Here is a 13,266-nt window from a genome sequence, read left to right as displayed (position 1 = left end):
CACCCTCCTCTCCCGCACCTCCCCACGGTTGTTTTGTGGGTCCGTGGCCGTTCGGAGAGCACCCGTGAGCTCCCTCCATCACGCTTCCCATGGCCACGGCTGCAAAAGCGGACCCTGACCCCCCCAGCAGCACCCGGCCCCGGGCAGCGGCTCAGGGCTCCTCGGCCGGAGGATGCCGTTGCCCAGCTCTGTGGTACCGCGAACGAACTGAGTCGTTTCTTGCATTTTTCCCGAGTGAAGGCACTAACTACACCCCTTGGCTCTCACAAAACCACAGCCCGAAGCAGGACACTCGCCGGGGCCTCCAAAAGTGACTCATTCCCCTTCCCCATCCCCTTGATGTCTGGGCATGACCCCAGCCCGATGCTGCTTATCTGAGATCATAATTTGGCCGGGCGCTGTGGAAAGGAATTACCCGAGTCACTTCCCAAACACACGCGCTGTTCCACTTCTCCGCTCCTTTTCCCTTCCTCTCCCTTTTTTGGGATTTGTCCCCATTTGTGCGTTACAAACACCTCTTTGCAAAAGCAGAAGCAGCCAAAGGAAAGCAAAAGAAACCCTCGCCTTCCAGCTGCCCCCCACCTCTCCTGGGGCGCGTTGCTCCTCGCCCTTGTTTTTCAAGGCTCGGCTTCTCCTCCTCCCACACCAACCCCCCCCCGAACTGACCGGGGAATTTAAGCCTGGCTTTGCTGAGCTTGCCCAGCACCTCTGCAGCGGGTCGGTCCCACCGCGCTTGCCGCACCACCCTCCATCTCCTCTGTCCGACCCCCAAAAACCATCGCGTTCCTCCCACGCTGAGGCTGAAACCTCGGACGTCCCCCGGCCACGGCTCCCCCCACACCCCAAATCCCACCCCGACCCTCTCGCACCCAGGCGAGACGAACGCCGACACCAAACGCCCCGCGCAATTCCCCGGCACGGTGGCCCGAGACGCCCGATGTGGCAAACCCGGGTGCCGAGGCACGCCGGGGCGGCTGGCCCGGCGTTTCCGTGTTGGCAGCACCGCCGCGCTCCCGGCCGGCTCTTCCGCCCGTGGGAAGCACCGAGTCGAGGGCAGGACCTGGCAGCCGCCCCGGCAGGCGGAGTTTGCAGCCCCAGCACGTCTCTCCTCGTGTCTCCCCAGTTTTGGGGGGTTTGCCTGTCCCGGCCGCCCCGCGACATGCCTGAGCACAGCATCGCCTCGAGGCTCCAGCTCTCCGGGCTGTGCTTCCTCCTCCAAATCTTCACCATCATCCTCTTCGCCGTCTTCGTCCGGTACAGCCCAGAGAGCAGCCCCGACCTCTGCTCCCAGCAGCTGAACTGCAGCTGGAGAAACCAGGACTCGGGTTTTCAGCACCCCCGTGAGTACCCCCACCCCGGGTGGGTGCAGAGAGCGACTCTCCCTGGTCCCCAGGTGCTGCTGAGGGGGTGGCACGAGATGTCACCCTGCTCGGTCCGGGCTGCAGACCTGTCACACCGTCTGGGTTGGACTCCAGAGTAAAACAGAGGAGGGGGAACATCAAGCTGCAGGGTTGGGGTACCGGCGCAGCCCGCCGAGGAGGGGTTGGAAAGCAGACGTGCCGCAAGGAGTTCCCATACGCTCGGACAAAGCCAGGTCCAAACCAGGGATATTTGGGTCTGGGACACGCGTTTCAGCAGCTGGAGCGCAGAGGGGGTCAGTCGGTGCGGCGATAATGGTGGGATTGTCCTCCCCTCCCAGGGGGGAGTGGAGCAGCTCCTGCTGGCACGTTGGGGTCCGCAAAACTTCCCCCCCGACCTGCTGGGTCTTGCAGCGCCAAGGGATTTGCGCTGAGCCCCTTTCACGGAGGATTCGGCTCCCTCGGTGCTGCCCTGGGGCGTCCTGCTGCACGCCGGGCATCGCTGCGAAACTCAGCCTGCGCTGGGGGATGCGGGACTGACCCCAGCTTTTCCGCGGCACGGGCAAGGCGGGCGACTGGAAAGGAGCCTCCAGAGCTCCCTAGGGAGGGAGGGGAGCCGAGCCGCCGGGCAGGCAGCAGGCAGCAGGCAGCAGGCAGGCTCTCCCGGTTTCGCCTGCCCACGTAACCCCACCCAGCGCAGGCAGTGACTCACGGCTCCGGCGCCCGGCGCGCAGCTCTTGGCACGGCCGAGGGGTGCAAAGGGCACATAGACCAAGCAAGAATCGGGTCGCCTCTCCTCTGACTGGTCCCGGTTTGCTGTCCACTCTTCTTGTCCTTTCCCATGAAGCGGGAGGTGACGTTTTCAGGTGCCGCAGAGAGCTCCTGGGCGGTGGACGTCACCTCAGACCCGCCTTCACGCTGGTGTAATGGGTGCTTGGCCACCCTGGGAGGTTTCTGGGCTGAACCACGCGCCTGCACCGAGGTGGCTGCACGGGGTGGCTGCAAAGCGGGTGGCAGGGGCCACGTCAGGTGGGGACGGCTTTACCCGTCACCAGCATAAGCAGCAACCGCTCCTGCTCTCCGCTGGAGATCTCCAAGGGAGATCCAAGGCCAGAGCCACCACGGTTCCAGAGACATTGTAGGTGGAACAAGGCTGATTTATATCGGCTGACGCCTTCAGCTCCCCAAAACCTGCTAGAGCAAGGGGTGTCTGAGCCCCCTCGGGGGAACAGGCAGGCAGGAGGTTCTTGAGGTTCTCTCACCAGACCCGTCCTTCTGCCTCTCCTCCACCAGGTTTCCGGGATGTCCACCTCCAAGCTCTCCTTGGCTTCGGGCTGCTGGTGGCCTTCCTCGGCCGCTACGGGCCAGGCAGCGTGGCCATCAGCATCCTCATCGTGGCCTTTGCCATCCAGTGGGCCATATTGATCCAGGGGTTTTTATACTTCTTCCTGAATGGCAAAATTTACGTGGGAGCTCAGAGGTAAGGCAGGAGGGAGCTGCTGCTGCCCAGCCGCCGTCGCCCCAGGTCCAGCCCTGGCACACTGGCTCCCTCCTCTGTAAAACTCACAGCTCTGCTTTGGAGGAGGATTACGAGGATGAGTAGGACCAGGCTGCTGGGTGTTTTGAGTATCACACTACCCTGCTTCCCTCAGCTCTTGTGCTCGTCCCCCCGCAGTGCCGGGTCCAGACCCATGCCTTCCTTCTCCTTCCCAGCTTGGTCAGCGCCGACTTCTGCACCGCAGCCATTCTGATCTCCGCTGGAGCTGTCCTGGGCAGGGTAAACCCCGTCCAGATGCTGCTGTTGACCCTGCTGGGAGTCACCCTCTTCACTCTCAACGAATACATCCTGCTCAGCCTCATGGGGGTGAGTCACCTACCGGGGGGCCCACGAGGAAGGGGGTGACCACGGGTTTAGGGTCCTCATGTCAAGACCTGCTTCGTCTGTGGAGACAAATCCCATACCCCCCCTTCCTGCGCGGTGTTTTTCTGTACTCGCCAGGTAAGCGACGGCGGGGGCTCCTTGACTGTCCACACCTTCGGCGCCTATTTTGGCTTGATGGTCTCACGGATCTTGCACCAGCCCCATACGGACAAGAGGAAAGGGCAGCAGGACATGGGGCACCAGTCAGATGTCTTTGCTGTGGTTGGTACGGAGCTCAAATCCTACGACGCTAGAGTCATAGACATGGTGGCGGAAGGACCATCACCAATATTAGCGGCTGTGGCTTTGACCAGCAGAGTCCTGCAAACCATCAAGGACAGAGGTTCTCCACCTCCCTGGGGACCTGTCCTGGGGCTGCACTGCCCTCTCCAGGAAAAGGTTTTTTCTTGTGTCCAGCCTGAACCTCCCACGCCGCAAGCCGTGGCCACTTGCATCTCTTGGCACTAGCAAGAAGCTTCTTTCCCACGAGGGACCAACCCCAACATCAATAAACCTGCCTGTTCCCCTGCCCCGCAGGAACCGTCTACCTGTGGATCTTCTGGCCCAGCTTCACCTCGGCCACCACTGCCTACAACAACGCCGAGCCCTGGGCAGTGCTGAACACCTACTTCTCGCTGGTGGCGAGCACCCTGGCCACCTTCGTCCTCTTGCCTGTCCTCTACGAGGAGAGCACCCTGCGGATGGTAGGTCCTCTCCTGAGAAAAACCAAAGTCTCATGCACTGCCCACGTCCCGTCCCACAGCGGCGGCAAGCGTCGATACACCCGGGGCAAAAGGGGATGCCTGTTAGGCTTTCTTCGGTTCGTCAAGACCCAGTTTCATCCCCGAGGAAGCCCAAATACCCCCAGTCCCACGCTGATGCCCTCCATGGAGCCAATTCCCCTGACCACGTCCTGCTCCATCAGGTTCAGATCCAGGATGCCACCTTGGCTGGCGCAGCTGTGATGGGCATGGCTGGGGAGATGCTGGTCACCCCCTTTGGGGCCCTCATCGCGGGCTTTCTGGCCGGTCTGATCCCCCCGCTTGGCTTCAGATTCCTCACGGTGAGTCGCCTCAGGATGGTCACGGCCACCAGTCCTGGGGTAGGGGACCACCCTCCTTCGGGGGAGGCTGCATTGCCAACCTGCAGCTCCCAAACCTGCCAACACCGAGCCGCAGCGCAGCCTCCCTGGGCAAGCACCCACCCCTCCCCGAACCCTGGCTCTTCCTCAACGCTCTCTCCAGCCCGTCCTGCGCTCCAGGCTGAAAACCCAGGACACATGTGGGGTTCACAACGTCCACGGGCTGCCGGGGATCCTGGGCGCCTTGCTGGGGACGCTGCTGGCGGCAGTGGCCACTGCAGACGCTTACGGCGGCAGGTGAGAAGAGCCAGAATCACGGGTGCCATCCACGCACCACGCTGGGGCCACCGTGGACCCCTGAAATCGGGGCTGCTCCGTCCGCCCTCTGCTACAGCACCCCCTCATAGCTGCAAGCGGGGCCCCCCATTTCCCTGCCTGCGAGAACAAGCACCCCAAAAGCCCGTTGCCGCTCTGGCTTGCAGGCTGGAGCTCGTGTTCCCGTCGGTGGCCCAGGGCAGCCGGACGGCCACCGACCAGGCGCTCTGCCAGCTCTGCGGCCTGCCCGTCACCCTGCTGCTGGCCACGCTCGGGGGCTGCCTCACGGGTGAGTTTGGCCTCCGGTGGGACGGGAGGGAGGGTGAAAGGGGCAGGGAGACGGATGGATTTGGGGGAAAAGCCCCAAAACGGACCCTCCTCATCGGCCGGGGCGGGCAGAGCCCGGCAGCGCTCGGCGCTGCGCAGCCCCCCGGGGCCGGGGCCGGGGCCGGGGCTGCCCCCGGGGCCGGGGCTGCCCCCGGGGCCGGGGCCCGAGCCCGGCGCAGCCCAGCCCAGCATCGCCGCTAGATGTCAGGGGAAGCCCGGGGAGAGGAGCCGGGCTGGGTCCCAGCCCCGCTCTCAGACGCCCCCGCCCGGCTTTCGGCGTCCTCAGGAGCCCTCCTGAAAATGAAGGGGCTGAGTTCTCCCCCGGACCCGCGGTACCTGGAGAGCACCGTCCTCTGGGAGGTAAAGCTGGGGGGCTGCCGGTAAAAAAAGGGGCTTACGGGGCTCAGGCAGCGGCGGGGGGTGGACGCTTCCCGGCCGCCGATACCCTCCTTCCTCCTGCGGCAGCGTTTAGGGTGGGGGCAGCCCCCCAGGCCCCCTCCATCCAGCCCTGATTTGCCCCAAGCCGTGTCTCTGCCTTGGTGCAGGCGGCCGAGGAAGGATGTGACCGCAGGGTGAGCAGAGGGGAGCCGGGCACCAGCACCTTGGTCTGAGGACCCCGACCCCCCGGTGAGGTCCTGCACCGCCAGGCTCAACCCTCCGCCGGCGTCGCCAGTGCCGGGCGGCTTCTGGCAGCCTGAATTTCCCAGCAGCCTGCTCCGGAGACAGCCGGGCTTGTCCCCGTGTGGGAGCCAGCTCCCGGTCCCAAAGGTTTTGGGAGCAGCCGGGTGCCCACGGGCCTTTGCAGGGTGACGAGGTGCTGCAGCAATACGGGGCTGGCTGTGGAAGCAACCCGGCTTGCTCCAGGGACACCTCGGGGTGTCCAGCCTTGGCTCAGCTGCCTCCCCCCTCTGCTCTGTGCCTCAGTTTCCCCATCTACCGCTCTCCGAAGAGAGGAAGGCAATGGGGGGGGCTGTGTCGAGAAAGGGGCGCGCCAGGCCCCACGGAAAGCCGCGAAGACTTTCTACAGACGCTTTTGCGCACGACAATTAAAACCCGTAGATTTTTTTGTAGCTTCAGGATTTGCCAGTGAATTCACGCGGCCCCTGGCTGAGTTTCCTTCAGGTTTCCTTCCAGGGAGGAAAGCAAAGCGCCCAGGACCCCCCTTCACCCTAAAGACCCATGCGGTGGGTTTCATGGGTTGCTCCATCCCCGTCGTCGTCCCCCCGCCGAGGGGGGGGTACCCTCCGGGAGCCTTAGCCACCGGAGCAGCCAGCACCCAGGGGCAAGAGCAGGGTGACACCAGGGTCCCCAGCACAGGGGTGACCCCTGCCCTCCCCCTACCACTCATCACCTTGCACCAGGGACGGGGGCCAAGGAAAAGCCCCCTCCTCAAAACAGGAAAGTGCTCCCCACTGGGAGAGGGATGCTCCCCTGGCCATTGCAGCCCCCAGGACCCCCTGCTTTCCAAGACCCCCAGCAGCACCCAGCACCCCGACTCCACATAGCCCAACCCCTGAGGGGGTCTCACCCTGCCTGCCCGCCCCACGTGCAGGCAGCGGTCCCCAAACCTTCTGCCCGGCGGCAGCAAGTTCGAGCACCCTGGAAATGTGGCAGCTTGAGTGAAGCCAAGGGGGGGTCCTGCAGCACCCGGTGCAGGGGCACAGCCCCAAAGGGCTCCCGGAGGGGCGCCGGTGGCCGTGCCGGGGGTCCCTGGAGGGAGGAGGCCTGGGGGGACCCACCTCCCGCGAGCCCAGGGGTGGCTGCCAGACGCTTTCACACCTCCAGTGCCAGACTCCGGCACTCGCCATGTGGGGTTCCCATGGGTGGAGGTGTCCCCAGCTGCCAGCACCGTCCCCAGGGGAGGGGGCCACAGCCCCGTCCCACGCAGAGGGGACAGGGGCTTCAGGGCCAGCCCAGCGAGGTTTGGGGAGGGCGGTTTGCTATCCATGGCCACATTCGGGACCATGTTTTAATACCTGCTGCTGTTGAAACATGTAGATTTTTTTTTTAAACGATTGCATCAGAGATGCAAAAAAAATTAATAAAAATCATTTGGTTGCAAGCTGACCATAAAACGTCACTTTTAAACAGGGCTCTTTATCCTTTCTAACTGGAATTAAATCAAATTACAGAAAATTTGGAGTCTGAAGCATTGCTCCACAGCCGAAATCCGGAACCTCTCACTTTGATAGAAGTCAAACCATCACTTCCACTTTTCCAGTTTCAGTTGTTCACTGGAAAACCTGGTGAAATCAACACATTGTCCGAACGCTCCGGTGCCACTGCGTTTCCACGACAAGGCACAGGGAAGCGGGCCACGCGGCTCCGTTCCTGCTGCCACCGCAGGCACTGGGGAGGGTTCCTGCTGCCCCCGCTCCGTGCAGAGACCCCAGCCCCACTCCACGCTCAGCTCATAGGGGAGGACACGTCCCGCGTGCCCCCGGCCCCGTGGCACGCACCGCTCCCCGGTGCTGCGTCGCAGAGGAAGGATGCAAGAGGGAGAAGCGGCACGAGGGCTGGTGCTCCAGCAAGGGGCTGCCAAGCTCCAATCAGCCCCCCCAGCCTGGGGCGCAGGGCTCACCCCCAGCCCCATGCCACCCCCTCCCACCTCCGCTCCTTCCCAGCCCTCTCCTCCTCTTTCCCAGGCAGCCCCTTTCCCCTTTTTGATCTCCTCGCAGCACGTTTCAAAAGCAACCCACTGCGACGGGAAGAAAAGCCCCTGCAGTGAGATCATTGCAAGACCCCCAGACGCAGGGGTCGGGTGTGAAACGGACCTCCCTCCTCCTCCCCTCGCCCGGCCCCCCGGCCCCTCTGAAAGACTGTTATGTTTAGTAATCGGATTAGGGGAGCCCTGCGCCCTCCCCGCTCCCATTTACCAGCGCGACCGGCTCGCACGCCGCTACTCTTCCCGCAGATTGTTTAAGCGAGCCGGGCGCGAGCAGAGAGCTCGCCCGGGCAGCAGCGAGGGTAGCTTCGGATGGCGAGAGCCTGAAAGGTTTAGTCAGCGAACAAATTGCTTCTCTGTAGGGGCCGTTTTCTTCCCAAGTTGAACATAATGATGGCAGTTTGGTGAACAGATGGTGCGGCTAAGCAGATAATCCCGCCGGCCCCGCTAGCTCAGGGAGAGGCAGCGCCGGCGCTGCCCGCAGCTCCTGGGACAGGCAGGTCGCGGCGGCGGCTGGGTGACGATCGCGCCCCAGCGGGGCACGGGGAGCTTGGGCGAGCACCCCGCCTTCACGCCTCTTCTGCTTCGAGGGTGCTTTGGGTGCCAGACACCGCTCGTGCCTCGGTTTCCCCAGCCCGGCGGGGAGCCCTCTGCTCCGTCACTCTTCAAAGCGGGGCTCAGCCTCAGGTCGCAGCCTGACGCGGGGAGATGTACCGCGAGACCGGAGCAAAGGACAGCTGAGAAAAGCTCATTTTAGTCTCATTTTCCCATTTCGCCTCTCTCTCAAACAGCATTCGAGACGTGGAAAGAGCCGGAGAAGAAATTCTGCCAGCTCACAGGGCCTGGGTGCACGGTGCGCCAGGCTCAGGGATGCCGGGACCCGCCTGCTATGCAAGTCTTTATTTAAAATACGGCAGCAGGAAAAGCCCAGGGCCCTGCCAACGCGGCGCGGGCAGGGGAGGGCACGGACACATCTGCCTGGAGCAAGCCCTGCCTGCGCCGCACTGGCACCGGGGACCCCTTCCCCACGCCGTGGGGCTCTCGCAGCCTGCGGGACACGCTCCAGACGCGCCGCACTGCATCTCTGCTTCCGGGGGGTTCATTTAATTCACGTTTCCCCCCTCTCTCCGCCAGCCTTGTCCCCGGAGACCCCCGACTCCGCCAGCTCCCTTGCCCTCTCCCAGCTGCCAAGAGACCTGCCTAAATCCCCTCCTGCTAATGCAGGAGCTCAATCAGCTGCTCGGAGGGTGTTTCACGAGGAGAAGCAATAAAAACATCTCTCCGTTCCAGCTGGGGAAACTAAGGCACACAAAGAGGTGCCCGGGAGTGCGTTGGAATGAGAGGCAGGACAAAGCCTGGGCTCCCGGAGCTGCCGGCGTACGTGTCCTTACACCTCGCAGCCCCCACCTCCTCCCCACCGCCGGGAACAGCTGATGCCGTGTGCTGTTCCATAGGAAGCCGGCTAATCATCTTTCCCACCTTCGTTAGAGTGTGAATCGTTATCCGAGCGACACCTGTAAAGCTCCGTGGCAGACGAGGCTGGTGCACGCGTCTAATAATGGGCGCCAGATGGGAGAGGGAAGGCTCGGGAGAGGAGCAGGGGCCTGACCGTCCCCGCGCCAAACAAAGAGCGGTGGCCAGCGGCTTCGCCGGCGCGGCGCCGCCGCAAGGGAAGAGCCGGCGGCGGAGGAAGAGCCGCGGCTCGTGGCACTCAACGTCTCGAGAGCTCCCCAAGCAGCCCCTGCCCTGCGGGAAAGGACGTGGCAAAAGCCCAGCGCAGCTCGGGCGCGCGGGTTAAGGGTTAAAAGCGACGGAGCCCTGGTCGCTGCAGCCTGCCCGGAGCCCGCGACCGGGCACCGCGCATCCGCCGAGGCACGTCCCGCCGCGCCGCGGAGCGAGGCCACCCGTGGGTGCGGGACCCGCGGGTTATAGGGTGACAGCGAGGCCACGGCGTGAATGGGCGACGGGTCCCTGCATTGGGGCCGATCCAGAGTCCCCCAGGCTCCCTCCCCAACCCCAAACTTGGGGGGCAGAGCTCAGCCCCTGTGCCAAGCCACCCCTCACCCAAATCGCCCGCCGCCTTCGACCCGCTGCAATGACGAAGCTCCGCTTTCAGGCCCTCATTCATCGGCGGCAGCGTAATGAGCCTCCGGGCGCCGTCCGTGGGGGCAAAGCAATTAAAATCGCTGGCATGGCGGCCGCGTGGGTGGCTCTGTTGCTCGCTGCTGCCGGCGCCCGTTTCGGGGCAAGCGGGCAACGCCAGGCCGGGCAGCGCCTCAAAGCGCCGCGTCTCCCCGCGGGCGAACAATTGGCTCGTTCTTCGCCGGGTTAAAAGAATAATAAAGTAAAATAAAGAGGGAATAAAGGCCCCAGTAAAACTGGGAGTCAAGTTTATTTACAAACTGAGTATGAAGTGAAGGGCCTGGAACAAAGGTGTTATGTAAGGGACAGTCACTAAGGGGCTCTTTACCCACGCTAATTGCCACTTGCTCCGCGATATCCATTTATCTTGCGGCTGAAACGGCCTCCTCGGGCTCGCAGGTTCAAGCACCGCTTGTTTGCAGCGCTGCCCGGCACAATTAGCACGCGGGAGCAGCCCCCCGTGCAAACCCCACCGCCCGAACCCACCGGGAAACCTCGCGCCTACCCGGAAAGCGGGACGATGCTCGGAGCAGGCGGACGTGCCGGCGGGCACGTGGCTCGGTAGCCCCACACGCTGCCCTGTGTGGGGCTTCGGCGTTGGTTGGGAGGGACAACGGGGCTTGGTGCCGCTGGAGAAGACCTCCGGGTCCCTGCGTCGCCCCGACGCAGCGATGGGCAGCAAACCATCACGGGACGCTCACGGGAGCGGCTGCAAGAGCGGGAGCGCACGGCCGCGAGAGAAGAACGAGATCTGGAGAGGACGAACGAACCGGCTGCTCGTGACGACGTTTCCGAGCGCTCCGGCTGGAAACGGCCCTCGGATGCGACAGACCGAAGGGCAGAGACCGGTCATTAAAAGAAAAACCCGACCCGACGCGGAGAGAAGCAGCTGCCGCGATCGCTGCCCTGCGGCACGTGGCCGTCCTGCTCCCATCCCTGCTCTCGCCCTCGGCACGTCCCGGGGTGCGAAGACCACAGAGGGACCGTCGGCTCCGCTCCGGCCGAACCGGCGGCAGAGGGAGGAAGAGGAGGCGGCAGCATCCCTGGGAGCCGAGAGGTCAATTTTATTGACAAACTGCCTCGTGAACGGAGCGCGGGGAACAATGCCGGCCCTCAGCCCGGGTCAATCGGGGCTGTGTAAAGCAAGGGGCCAGCACCCGCGGCCCCGGGAAAGCCCTCCAGGCGAGTGGCCTTTACCACCGTGTTTGCATAACCCCTGACCCTTCCTTTCGGGCTTTAATTGAAATCCCAGCTTGGTGACAAATTGGCATGACCGGCGGGCCGGAGGGTGGGAGGGCAAGCGTGGAAGCGATGCCGGGAAGCCCTCTCCCTGCTCCGGGGGGGACCCGCCGCGGGCGGACTGCCCCTTCCCATCCCGGCACGAGCCACCCGCAAAGCAGTTTACACCCACGTCGAGTGTTTTAATCACAGCCTGCTCCTTCCTCTCCTCCCACATCGCTGCCCAAAGGCTGCCACGACGGGCAACTGCCCGACTCCGCGAGCAGCTCTGGCTCGGCGTGGGCAGGAGCAGGCAGGCACCGCCTGTAGATGTGTGAGGCTCCTTCAGAAAAGCCCGTCTGGGCTGAAGTCTCCTTGGATTGAGATGCTCGGATGCCTTGGGCAGAAGCATTTGCAGTTTGCACCCCGGCAAACCCCCACCACACAGCCCCCTCTCCTCTCCCTGCCCAAAGGGAAGGGTCACAGCCCTTCACCAGTCTTTTGCGTTCAAGTAAAAACGGCTTTTTGGAGTCAATAGTAGAAAGGAGCTTCTGAAAAACAAATATAACTAAAGGCCCAAAGCAGTTCCCACAGACTGGGGGATCAAAAACCGACATCGAGCCAAATGGGGCCGAAGTCGTCCCATTTCAGAAGTTCCTGGGAGAGAGGTGAGGAATGACAGATGCACCCTTGCGATGGCAGAAATCTCATTTTCTGCAGAAACCAGACTAAGAACAAAGAGAAAAAGCCCCAAATCAGCCGCCTCAAAGTCCCCACCCCTTTTACAGAGCATTAGCAGCATCCCAGCCGCTCCACGCGGTACGTCAGCGATGCGGAGTCGCGCTACACGACGGTACCGCTGCACCTGAGATGGATGTCAGGGTGGGTATTACTGCTGGCTAAAGGGACTCTGCGGAGCCACAGCATAATCCTCCAAAGCACTAATATTTTTCTTTTCACTTTTCCCCCATCCCGGAATACTGCACCGATCAGATGCTGAGATTAGGCTGCAGAGTTTTCCTGCCCACAGGTAGATATTTAATATTTTACGTTCCGTAGATCACCCAAGATGGATCCCAGCTGCTCTTTAAAGGGGATGGAGAAACGTCTGGTCCCATGTGCAACCAGAGCCCCAAAGCACAAACGGCACAAGTGGGGCTTGAACCAATTCCAGCCTAAATCTGTGCAATTTCCACGTGCAGGCAGGAGCCCGTGAATCACCGAGGCTCCTGCCCGCAGTTTTACTGGCCCTGCCTACAGGACTTTTCTGGGTCTGGTGAAGCTTCCCACATTTCGGAGCATCGATCAACGTTTTTATGGTACCAACAGGAGACTTTCGCTCTGTAGCGGATGCCTGTACATCCAACTTGCACTAAAGCACCTTAAAAACAGAGTGGCCCCACTTTGAGGCAAACCCCCCAAAAATATCCCCATTCCCGCCTGCTTTACTGTCTGTACCTCATTTGCAAATCACTTGCAGGGATTTTTACATACCCTAAAATACTGCTAACTGCCGGTTTCACGTCTGCCAGCCGTCACCTGTTAATACATTTAATTGCTATTATTATTATTATCACTATTAAACGTGCATCCATCCAATTCAGAGATCAAACACCCTGTCAGCCAGGCTGCTCCCAGCAATAACCAGGGTTCGTTTTCAGGAGGCGCAGCCGGTGGAGGTGATGAGACCGGTAAGAGCCACCCCTCGCCCCCTCCGTTAGTAGATCTCAAACTGGTTTGCGAAAGAGAAGCGGACGGCCAGTTCGCAGCAGAGCTCCAAGGAACCGGAGGCACCGGTGAGGGCTGGACCATCCGATCCCTTCACCCCCCTGCAACCTTGGGGTTTGCCACGTTTCAAGGGAGAGGATCGGACCGCAATTTCCCGTAGCTTAGCCTCCCTACCTCCCAGCCCCGCACACCCTAGGGAATAAATCCGGGATGATTTCGTCGTGTCCCCCCCCCAGTTTCTCTCCCCACCGCCCAGGACAACCGGGTCCTTCCGCTCTGCTGGCTGTCCCTTAGCCACCTTCCCGCGTGCCCTGCGGGTCACCGTTCCCTTTCCGCAGCCTTCCCTTTCCACCAGCGGAGGTTCTTGGGGGCTTCTCGCACAAAACCCTTTGAGGTATTTCATGCGGGGCTTGAAAAGGCTCCTGCTTCCTCTGGGGGGCATTATCATGACAACCGGCTTTAATTCAGCGCGGCCCCAGGCTCCCAGCTGGGTCCTCAGCCACGCCAAGTC

General features: G+C 62.4%; 1 protein-coding gene across 1 annotated transcript; it reads left to right on the top strand.

Moving 5' to 3' along the window:
* Window positions 1-1,066: 1,066 nt before the first annotated feature.
* Window positions 1,067-6,052, top strand: RHBG (Rh family B glycoprotein; the record flags this gene model as incomplete). The annotated part of the gene is given in 15 exon segments (XM_082011536.1): window positions 1,067-1,340; window positions 2,652-2,838; window positions 3,072-3,222; window positions 3,358-3,505; window positions 3,817-3,983; window positions 4,205-4,342; window positions 4,524-4,657; window positions 4,843-4,964; window positions 5,548-5,564; window positions 5,568-5,619; window positions 5,622-5,725; window positions 5,727-5,747; window positions 5,749-5,836; window positions 5,839-5,967; window positions 5,970-6,052. Coding segments are annotated over 15 exon segments (1,722 nt in total). The 5' UTR covers window positions 1,067-1,159.
* Window positions 6,053-13,266: the final 7,214 nt, after the last annotated feature.

The sequence above is a fragment of the Phaethon aethereus genome, assembly GCF_964289735.1.
Source record: "Phaethon aethereus genome assembly, chromosome: 28".
Lineage (NCBI taxonomy): Eukaryota > Metazoa > Chordata > Aves > Phaethontiformes > Phaethontidae > Phaethon > Phaethon aethereus.
Note: the sequence above shows the minus strand (reverse complement) of the source record. Positions and strands in the feature narration are given on the sequence as shown.